This window comes from Telopea speciosissima, chromosome 1, assembly GCF_018873765.1.
Source record: "Telopea speciosissima isolate NSW1024214 ecotype Mountain lineage chromosome 1, Tspe_v1, whole genome shotgun sequence".
Classification (NCBI taxonomy): Eukaryota; Viridiplantae; Streptophyta; class Magnoliopsida; order Proteales; family Proteaceae; genus Telopea; species Telopea speciosissima.
In genome coordinates this window covers 6,741,054-6,752,387 of record NC_057916.1, presented here as the reverse complement: position 1 = coordinate 6,752,387, position 11,334 = coordinate 6,741,054, and the positions used below count along the sequence as shown (strand labels likewise).

At 37.7% G+C, this 11,334-nt stretch overlaps 1 protein-coding gene across 2 annotated transcripts; it reads left to right on the top strand.

The window, feature by feature from the left end:
• The first annotated feature begins 668 nt into the window (after window positions 1-668).
• On the top strand, window positions 669-1,904 carry LOC122657692 (heavy metal-associated isoprenylated plant protein 23). 2 transcript variants are annotated; one of them, XM_043852490.1, is made up of 3 exons: window positions 669-1,413; window positions 1,520-1,814; window positions 1,849-1,904. In XM_043852490.1, coding segments are annotated over exons 1-3 (456 nt in total). In that variant the 5' UTR covers window positions 669-1,253; the 3' UTR covers window positions 1,850-1,904. The 2 variants fall into 2 exon arrangements, with proteins under 2 accessions (XP_043708425.1, XP_043708418.1); XM_043852483.1 differs by having other exon boundaries at window positions 1,520-1,823; window positions 1,863-1,904.
• Window positions 1,905-11,334: the final 9,430 nt, after the last annotated feature.

Below are 11,334 nucleotides of genomic sequence, written 5' to 3'. Positions count from 1 at the left end.
ACCTGGCACTGCAAAGCCAAACAGGGTCCATGACTTTATTTTTTATTGTTTGGAATATTTTTTCCTACAGTCCCACCGCCCAATCATAACTTTAAAACCCTATAAAACAATCTTACGAAACTCACAAGGCGACAGCCGTCACAGCCCCCACTCACTGGTTAAGTAAAACTTCCCCAGCTATGCCATCTCTATTGGCCAATTTTCCATCCACTTGGCGTCTCATATGGTCCCCTTTGGCATTCTCTTGACACTTGTCGCCTCTCTCAAGAAACTTTGCATCTGCTGATGACATCCTTATTTCCAGCTCACCTCTAATTTTCTTCTCTTCATGTAGTCTTTTTGAATTTTCAACCACTGTTCTGCTGGTTTTTTGAAATTTCAACCACTGTTAGTCTGAAGTCTCTTTCATGGGTTTGCTCCAAGAAAGAGAGAAAGTAATTGTTACAGAATTCAGACAGCTTTGCTTGCACCCAAAGTCTTCAATTTTAATCAGAAAAATCACAAAACCCATGTTTTAATTAATGGCAAAATCTCAAGTTTACTCTCTTAAGACAATGGGTTTACTCTCCTCTCTTTATTTTTTAGCCCTTTATAGGGGTTTACTCTACTCTTTCTAATCCTTTCTTTTAACTTTACAGAGGGTCTATATAAGAAGTCCCAGTTTGGGAGTCTGAGTAAAGCAGCCCAGAGCCTCAGAAGAAGTAAAAAAGGGTAAAGAACAGCCTTTGAAGAAGCCTTTCTGTTCCAAAGGCAAGGAAGGATTCTCCAGCTGTGAAGGAAGTTTCCTGCAATTTCTAAGGCATACATTACTACCCACTAGTGGATTTTGTATAAATTCAGTCCTTTTAGATATCTCTTAATCCATGAGCATTCGTCTTGTTGCTGTTGTTGTTTCTGTGATCTGTCATCTTTATTCTTCTCTCTTCACATAATTGATATCTTCTTGAGTGTTCTACTCTCCAACCAACCCATCAAGGCCAGGCATAGCCACTCTCTTTAACTTTCTCTTTTGTCACCCATCAACCTTCTCTTCTCTTCATGTTGATTTGAACAAAAAGAAGTTATCCATACAATCCTTTTCTGTGATCTAGTGAGACCACTTGTCCTGCATTGTTTCTTTCCCATCAAATCCAGTCCCCTCTGGAAGCTTTTTCCCTGAGTATTTAAGTTGCTATTAGTTCTCTGACTTTGTCATCCCCTCACAAAGTTTCTCTTAGACCCATCTTCTAAAAGAGTTCAGGAGTAAATACAACATGGGTGTTGGTGGTACTTTGGAGTATTTCTCTGGTTTACTGAGCAATGGCCATAAACATAAGAAGAAGAGAAAGCAGATGCAAACTGTGGAGCTTAAAGTCAGGATGGACTGTGAAGGTTGTGAGCTTAAAGTTAAGAAAGCTCTCTCTTCTGTGAAAGGTACTCTGTTAGCTTTATCTTTTTACTTCTTTGGTTATTAATGTTTTCTGGTTTTGACTCATGAGTACTAACGGGTTTGAGTTATTGTTGTTCTTGTCTTGTACAGGAGCTAAATCAGTGAATGTAAACTTGAAGCAACAGAAGGTCACTGTGACTGGTTATGTTGAGCCAAACAAGGTTTTGAAGAAAGCTCAGTCAACAGGGAAAAAGGCTGAGTTTTGGCCTTATGTTCCTTACACTCTTGTGGCACATCCTTACACAGCACAAGCTTATGATAAGAAGGCACCTCCTGGCTATGTCAGAAATGTGGAGACCCCTGGTACTAGTACCCTTAGCAAACAAGAAGAGCAATACACAACCATGTTCAGTGATGACAACCCAAATGCCTGTTCCATCATGTAGACCAACTGGCTAATTAGAGAAATAGGAAAGGAGGAGTTCTTTACTTCTTTTCCCCTGCACTGCACAGTAGCCAGCACTGTAAAAAAGTTCCATCTACTCTTTTTTGTGTTCCTTTTTGGTGAACATTTTAAGACTCTAAAATGGGATTGATCAGGGTTTTGTTGGGTTACCTTGGGTTAGGGTTTTGGGGCTGATTAGAGTGTTGCTACTTGAGTCTCTTTGTAACTAGGATTAGGGTATTAATGGTGGTGGACATGGATGAGATGAAAGTGAATGCTATCTGTAATACAGAAATAGTAAGAAATGAAATAGTGTTGGTTGTTTATTATGAAGCAGCTTCCAGTCTCCTCTGTGTTTTAGTTTCTCTTTCATGAATGTTTCCATAAGAAAAAGGAGTGAAAGCTGGATTTCTATATGTACTGTGTAGCAGAAGTGGGACTTTGGGGTTAAGTTACCATTTTCAGCTAAAGGGTTGTCACCACTCACTTGTCACTTGAAATTAATTCCGAGAAGGAAGAAAATTAAATTGCAGAGACCCATTTCTGTATTCTTTGAAGGCATTCCTCCTAGTTTAAAATATCACTTGGGTTGCATCCAATTTCAAGGGAAAGGAAATCAAATTACATGATTCAAATTTTAATTTTTAATCCAGAAAAAAAAAAATGGAATATGACTTAAAAATTTAAAGGCTGATGAAGTCTACAGTAACTTAATTCAATTAATTAATACAATCAGTGTGAATCACAAATATTGATGAATTTCTGATTGGAAGAATAAGACAGCTAAATTAATGGGGGCACTTGACAAAAAAAAGTTATTTAGTTACAAATTCACTCATCTTTAACTTCCATTCATTTTCTGAAAATATTTTTCAAGAGTTTAATGGACTCAAAGTTTTATTTTGCTCCATACAGTAATTATGCTGTGTTTGGTATGCATTCTACGTAATTTCACATTCTCAAACCAAAAAAATAACTATTTTTATCTTCCGAGAATGCAAAATCAACCCAAAATGCATACTAAAAGCAACCTAATTGTCAAACATAAGGATGATGAGAAATTGAAAATTCGAAACAGTTATCAAAGTTTGGTGGGCAGTGGGATCTTCCGCCTTAACTTGAAAGAAGGCAATGAATTTGTCCAAAGACAAGGCACCCGATATGGCGCACTCAGCCTATTAAGTCAAACCCGTAGTTCAACAAGATCAAGAACATCAAAAGTTTCAAGTTTCAACCAGTGGATTGATGATCAAGAAGGATTTAGAACTCAGACTTGAGGACCCTATTGCCAACTACAGATGAAAGGTTGAGATTTCATCATGATTGATAACAAATGAGGGAAAATCGTGTGCAACGCAGGACATAACAATAGTACATCAGTAGTGGAAGTCACTTCTCCTTAACATAAGTGTGGGGCTAAAATGGAAAATTCCCCTGACAGATCAGTTCAATTCAGATTTAGAATACTTGTTAACAAGCTGTTTCCTTTCTGGTGATTGTATTGGCAGTTGTTATCTCCTATTGCTAATTTGCTATGGAAGGAAGATCACAATTCATTCATTTGGGTTCTCACAAGCCATGAACTCTGAAAATTCAAAAATGGGTCAAACAGTAACAACAAATCTCTTCATGTATTACTCGTGAGAAGTGAATTAAAAAAAACTGTCAAACATTGTTAGCATGACATTTATTTATAAAAACTCCTTAAACCCAAGTTTTCATATGATATGGAAAGCTACCACAAATATACTACATATAATGACAATCAATCACTTATCTCTTCAATGGTTTTCCTTTACGATCTGAATCCAAGTGTAATGTTCTTTCATGAGGATGAAAATTCTAGGGACATGGTTAAGGCATTGGAGAAAATCAACCATTATATAGTAAGTAGGTATTTAATACATGATCAATCTCATCTTCTTTATTTCTTTTGACATAATTATGGCCAAGGATTTCATATACGGTCCTGCAAGCATGTACGGTCGTGTCCTACCCTTCAACCCTATTTAAAGTCTCCAAACTCCCACCACCTATATCTCAGTTGCCAATTAAGTATCATCATAAATAAAAGTACCCACTGAGGTGAGAAATATTGGGGAGTCCCCCAGTTTGCTTGCCATGTGTGTTCTCCATAACAGGCCAGTGATAATGTTTTGGCGTTTAACGAGATCCTAATAGACTTTGTACATGACATTGTCGTAGTACCTCAGAAAGTCCATCAAATTGGAGGAAATGTCTAAATTCATTGTTTTGGTAGGCAATTCTCACCTCTCAACGGCTCAATCTATCTAGTTCGAGTCACTGACATTAGAACGACGAACTTGTTGGAATCATCATACGCGGTTATTCGAACAGAATATTGTTCCACTTATTCTTCATCAAAAGTATTGAAGTTACTGGATATCTTGTCCACCTGCACAGAAAGTCGCATTGTCCTATTACTCTATGAGAGGACCCTCACTAACATTGTATAAAAATTGTTAAGGTACGAAGTAGGCGTATCATCTCCAGATTGTTTCCTTCCATATTAAAACCACTAACACATCATGGCTTTTTATCAATTGAGAGATTCTCTTCTCATCTGAGCATTGCGTGGACTCTATCAAGAAGTGGCACTACAATCTCATTTCTTTCTTCTGCTCAATTCATTCTCTTATTATACGTTACATATAAACTAACCCAGATGAACCCATAATTCCTGGATTTAACACTTTACAAGTCTTTTACCAAATTCCAGAATCCAGATTCGTTAATTAACGAATCTATATGTTAATTAATGTATATAAATTGAGAATAGGGTTCTTCAAAACCAACTCTAATTGTGTCAAATTGATTTTCAATTTGTGAACTAATGGGATTTTCACAAACTGGGAAATAAAGAAAGGATTTTCTGGGTGGAAGATGATTATACCGTAGTGGAGATAAACAAATATGAAGCCTCCCAAGGATTTTCGTGCTGTAGAGAATCGTTAGAAAGTTTTCTTTCTTACTGTTGGAGAAGATTGGTGATGTGAACATGTAATTGATTGGACTCTGGAGTATCGTTACACTCGCACCCTAATGCAATGCAATGCAATGGTACAGATGGGAGCTAGTGGGGTGCATATTCAGTCCCCTCCACTCCAACCACGGTGGAGTGCCAGTTGATCCATCTAATGGTTAGATTTGACAAATTACCTGACAAAATGTGGAGAATTGTACAAGAATAACTTGATGGGCCAGTTGATCCATCAATGCTTTTTTGTTGGGTTGAAAAGGCCTTGATAAGTTTACCCAAAAACAAAAAAAAAGGCCTTGATAATCAAAACCCCAGTATAAACCCAAAAGAGGCACCTTTCTCTCTCTAGTGTGCATATGTAGGGTTTTGAATCCTGTTCAACGCAGAGAACTTCTCTCCCACGGTTTACAACTTTCAATTAATCCAAGAACGTGGCTCACGTGGCTCCTGTATCTTAGAAATAAGGGTTAAATAAGCATACCTCCCTAAAATGCACCCAATATTCTTCGCACCCCCTAAGGTTTTGGCAATTCCACGTACTACCCCTATTTTACCCCCTAAAGCCATTTAAGTCCTAAATGCTAAAAAATGATCAAACTACTCTTTCTTCTTCTCGTTTCTAAAGTTTGAAAAGACCTAATTGCCCTGACCTACTTGCTAAAATTTGAAAAGACCAATATACCCTCATCTTCCCCAAATCATCACCTCCAATTCACGGGCACCTCCAATTCCTACAATTCCTCTAATATGGGGGGAGTGGATCCCACCTTGGGCAATGTTTTTTGGGCAGGGGGTAGGGTGGTCATTTTCACCCCTATGTGAGGAAATGGAGGAATTGGAGGGGGCAACGAGTTGGAGGGGATAACGAGACACAAGTTGTGGAAAAAAGAGAAAATACTGCACTGCCTTCATGGAAAGATAGAAATTCCAATTAGGGCAATGCTTGTGCGTGCACTCCCATTGGTTAGCATACGCGTGCAGGATCTAGAAACTTCACATCGATCTCTTTCCCTATTTTTAATATTATTTTATTCCACCACAGTATTACCAATTACTGAAACAAAAAATTTTATCGTGTGTTACCTGATGTCATCCAGCAATTTATGACATTTTTACCGTTGGAAGGGAGGTGTAACAGAGAATGGATCATCTGCATGTTACCTGTGTTTGGTATGTATTCTTGGAATGTATTATAGGTCAATTTTGCATTCTCGAACGAAAAAAAAAACTATTTTTATCTTCCGAGAATGTGAAATCGATCGAAAATGCATACCAAATGCAGCCTAAATTTCAAACATATGGATGATCAGAAATTGAAAATTTGAAACAGTTTTCAAAGTTCCAACCCCATCAAAAGTTTCAAGTTTCAACCAGTGGCATGATGATCAACAAGGATTTAGAACTCAGAATTTGGGACCCTATTGCCAACTACAGATGAACGGTAGAGATTTCATCCTGGTTGACAACTAACGAGGGAAAATCGTGTGCAACGCAGGACATAGTGATTATTAGTGTGGGGCCAAAATGGAAAATTCTTCTGACAGTTCAGTTCAGTTCAATTCAATTCAGGTTTAGAATAGTTGTCAAGATGCTGTTTCCTTTCTTGTGATTGTATTGGCAGTGTTATCTCCTATTGCTAATTTGCTATGGAAGGAAGATCACAATTCATTCATTTGGGTTCTCACAAGCCATGAATTCTGAAAATTGAAAAATGGGTCACGCAATAACAATAAATCTCTTCATGTATTTGTTGTGAAAGCCGAATATAAAAAAAAAAACTGTCAAACATTGTCGGCATGACATTTAATTATAAAAACTCTCTAAATCCAAGTTCTCATATTATATGGGAAGCTACCGCAAATAGATTGCATATAACGACAATCAATCACTTATCTCTTCAATTGTTCTCCTTCTCGATCTGAATCCAAGTGTAATGTTGTTTCAAGAGGAGAAAAGTATTGTCACAAGATAAAAATTCTAAGGACAAGGATAAGGCATTGGAGAAAACCTATCATTATATAGTAAGTATCTTTATCACAGACCTCCTCTAAAATAATAATACAAATCATTTTTTGCCTTTTGTTTTACAATTTTATGATTACGCCAATACTATCATATAAAGAATAGTAAGATAATTACAATATCACTTTTGAAAATTTTCAAATCAATGAACTTAAAATTACAATTATGATCTAAACATATGCAAATTATCAATATTATTCTCGTCTTTCTGTTATTTATTAGTTAGTTAATTTGATGAGCTGAGAGGTTTAACCATTCAGAGTCCAAAAGAACACAAAAGATGAACCACCAACTCCATCCACAATATGCGTTCTCTCTCTTGATTGAACCTATAATTATTCATTTACTATATGCGTTCATGGTCTCTCTCTTGAACTATCCGATAAAATACAATTTCGTTCATTCTCGTCCATTCTTTGTGGTTCTACATTTGTTAAAGCAACACTGCTGTGAAACCCATTTATTTTTCTTTAAAATAAACACAATACTTTCAGGGTTAAAAACTATACAAGTCTTTAAAAAAAATGCAAGACCCAAATTCGTTAATTAATTGAGAATAGGGTTCTTCAAAACTGAATGTGTAAAATTGATTTTCATTTTGTGAACTTATGGGATTTTCACAAATTGGGCAACTGCAGGAATCATTGTGCTCATCTGGATCGGCACTTCTAGAATCACCACCCATATCAACAATAAACAGCGAAGACATCATTAATCATCTCCATCTCGCCTGCAATATCATCTAAAAATGGAAAATCCTCAAGAGATGAGCTTCACTGAGCCCAGTGAAGGGAAAACACACAAACATATGATGCATGTCGACTCATCTTCTTTGTCTTCATCGGTCATCTTCTTCCTCAATGATTAGAATTTTTTCTTTTTCAAACAAATATAATTTCTTGCATAGCTCCTCCAATTCCTGGAACAATTCTAGAAAATCTTCAGTAGATTCATTGCTCAACTGAAAATCAAACTGCTTAGATATACTACAGTCTACATCGAGCTAGTGGGTTTTACACAAACTAGCAGACTAGGTATCTAATGAAATAAATGTCAGGATCGCGATCGGGAAGTTTGGATTAGTATATCCTTTCCATTTAAGTGTAATTATATTAATAAAATAGTAGCTCTGAACTCATCCAGATTTTTCCAATTAAGAAGAAGGATTGGTTAATTTTGTGCAACATAATCCAGATTCACGCATAGATTGTACCAACAGCCTCAATCACATGGCCATCTATATGTGTTAAATACTTGTGCAAATTTGCAGTAGCAAACCTCTAAAACAAATAAATTCATACATAATGTTGTCACAATACTTCTATTTCAAAATGATGGGGCTAAGAGAGACTTTCAATTGCAACATTATGAGATCTTGCATGCCCTTACCCTCCAAAAGGGATGGGCATGCAAGTTCTCCACCCTGTTTACTGGTAAGAAGGGCATAGGATAAATCAGTCAGCCCATGGTGACAAAACTCAGGAGTGGATGTTGCGGTGTTTCAGTTCAAAATAAACCCAAAGGAGCCTTAAAGTGGTCTGAACTCCGAAGACACCTAAGCATTGGTTTCAGAAACCAGTAAGAAAACAGGATCACAGATATTCAAAACAGCAATCAATGCAGGACCTCACTGATATTCAAAACAGCAACTTGAGCATAAACAAAACAAGAAAGGAAACAAAGCAATCAACCAAAAAACTGAAACAAGAGATGCACAGGGCACTTACTTGATTTTCTGGTTTGAAAAATAAGAAAGAAGATAGAAGAAATAAAAGAATCGGGTGTGGGAAGTTAGTTGTCGCGCCGTATAAGCGACCCAAAGCATTTTAGAGGGGGCCCGGACACAAGACCATGACCAAGGTGACCAAGGTACCTGGAAGCAAACTATGCCTGGGATTCACCACCCAAGGCCTAAGTTGGAATCACCAACAACTCTGTTACTGCATTACCACATAATCCTTAAGAGGCAAAAAGCCAATTCTTTATTCAACTCAAAACGTGGGCTGTAGACTGTAGGGCAGCCTTACAATCTTATTTAAAGACTAAAGACTCCACTAAACTGAATCATATTAGCTGTAAGAAAATCAGTCAACCAGTTTCTTATTACATTACAACCCCAATAGAGGAAGAAAAAAGATCTTAAATTTAGGGATAATATCCCAGCCTATCTCAACAACTCTGTTAAGAGAGATAAACTAGGAAAATACTAACTAAAAGCACCCACAATTCTAGTTTTGAGAAAACTAGAAAAAAAAACCCCAAAACGTATGGTTTGATTTTGGGTCAAAACTAGTTCAGTGATGAACCAGACAAAACAACAAGTCCTTCTTCTCTGCTTGAATTCTGATCCAATGGCAATTAAAGTGCTTGAAAGCATGCATGCCCTTACGGATAATTGAATTCTTAACATTACTATCTAGGTTGTGAGTCTTTTTGTGTCAATTTCCTTTTCTCCCATACTTTTTAAGTTCATCATCGTTATAATTTGTGGTTTGGCAGGTTGATGACAGTCCTTTCCAATTAATTTCTCTAAAAGGATTGAGTGAAAGAATTGTATCAATATCAATAGTAATTAAAACCAACAAAGCCATGAAAGGGCTAATCACTATAAGGATTGAATGCAGAAACCAACTAAAGAATTAACAAATATATCGATAGTGAATCTCTTGTTTTAGTACTGTACTTGTAACTGCAAATCTCACAAAGAAAAGAAGCACAAAATATATTGATCAAATTGGTAATACTCATTTGCCCTAAACCACCCCACCACAAAAAAATCTTCCTAGCAACATCAGTAAGAACAGAATCAAGGCCTCACTCTACTGCATCATCGCACATAGATAATCCAAACATCCACAATCACAACGAAGGTTCCTAAAAATTAAAACTAGAATAGCAGAAAAGTGAGGATAATTATGGACAGATAGTAAAAGCTAAGTTAATAATGTTCAGACCAAAGGTTCGTGAGGACCGAACAGAGGATCCAGTGGTGCTTTGGTACGAAGACCACGAAAATAGATAGCGGGATTACTCTGGAAAGGATCCCTAGGAATACTGAGGTCTCTACCGGGAGCCTTCATCCTCTTAATGGCCCTACGGTTACAGCAACAGCAGCAGCACTTGCGAACGAATAAAACCAGAACTGAGACCACGGAGACCCAAATGATCCAATCTTCCAGGGTTGCGTTCTTCATCCGTGGAGGCAATATCTCATCAAGCTTATGTAGCAGAGTAGCACCCAAGTGCTGGAGCCACACCAGAATCTCCTTCAACTTCTCCATCAAGTATTGCAATACCTCTTCTCCCTCCATCCCTCTAATCTCCTTCAACCTCTCCAAAGCTTTATCTCTCGCTCTCGCTCTCGCTCTCGCCGTCCGCGCAGTGTGTTTGGGAAAGTTGAACTTGGATTAATATTAAAGAAACTGAGGATGCTCACCCACCAATCTCATCTTATCATGCATTGGGGTCTCGCTCCCAGCCAATAGCATATTGATTTCTTGCAGACCTAGGCAGGGTTTCAGTGTACGGTGACCGGTTTTGATACGACACTGATATGAACCGGATCGTATTGGGTTCGAATCGGGTGAAAAATAAAAAAAATACCGATACCATATATATGAATCCGTCGCGTATCAGTACCAGTCACGATCAATACTGATACAATCAATCTGACACATACATAAAACTGTGGTCATGGGACGGTCTCTTGTGCTATTGAAGGGGCGGCCCCTTAGGAAATTGCTCCCCACATCCCCATAGATGGTGGTAGCTCGACTCTGATGGTTAAATGTCATTGGAGGAGGATTTGAATTCATGAAATTGATTTCTCTAAGCCAGTCAAAAAACATTATGAAATTGTTTTTTTTTTTTTTTTGATAAAAAATAGACCATTATGGGACGGAAGGTCGTATAATCTCCACTCCCCTATAATACTTCAATATCTTTTTCTGTACATAAGTTTACGGAAGCAGTTTCTGTATGGGAGCGTGGCCTACGCCAACATTCCCATATATCAATCTCTCTCCTCCTTAAAATAAGGGGGTAGAGATGTCTTTTCACATGGGGAGGAGAGAGATAGACTCATGGGAGTAGGTCACACTCCGGACAGAGAACTTTTTCCCACAAGTTTATTAGTTCATAGAGGAATTTTTAGTAATTTTTATAGAAGGGGATCATGCCTGGCTGTGTAGCCCTTGCATTAGCACTGGGCTAATGAGAATGTGCCGGAGCATCTGATAGAGGATCCTACTCGGCATTCATTTCTTGATGCATATAAGTATATTCATAGCTGAGTCCACTAAATGAGAGACCAGTCTCATCGTGGTGATTTGGACCCGTTGCATGCATGTACGCTTAGCACTTGACATTATCCCATCCATTGCCATTTAGTTAGAGTGAACAGAGAGGTATATCTATGTCGAGGTACATACGTAGAGCGAGCGAGCGAGCATGGCTTTTCCAATCATAGAATGAGTTCTAGATGACAAAAATGAGTTT

Excerpts from the sequence above, each read along its gene's own strand:
- LOC122657692 (XM_043852490.1), top strand. The coding sequence starts at position 1,254 with ATGGGTGTTGGTGGTACTTTGGAGTATTTCTCTGGTTTACTGAGCAAT. Across the intron at positions 1,414-1,519 it reads AGCTCTCTCTTCTGTGAAAG|GAGCTAAATCAGTGAATGTA; the intron begins GTACTCTGTTAG and ends TGTCTTGTACAG.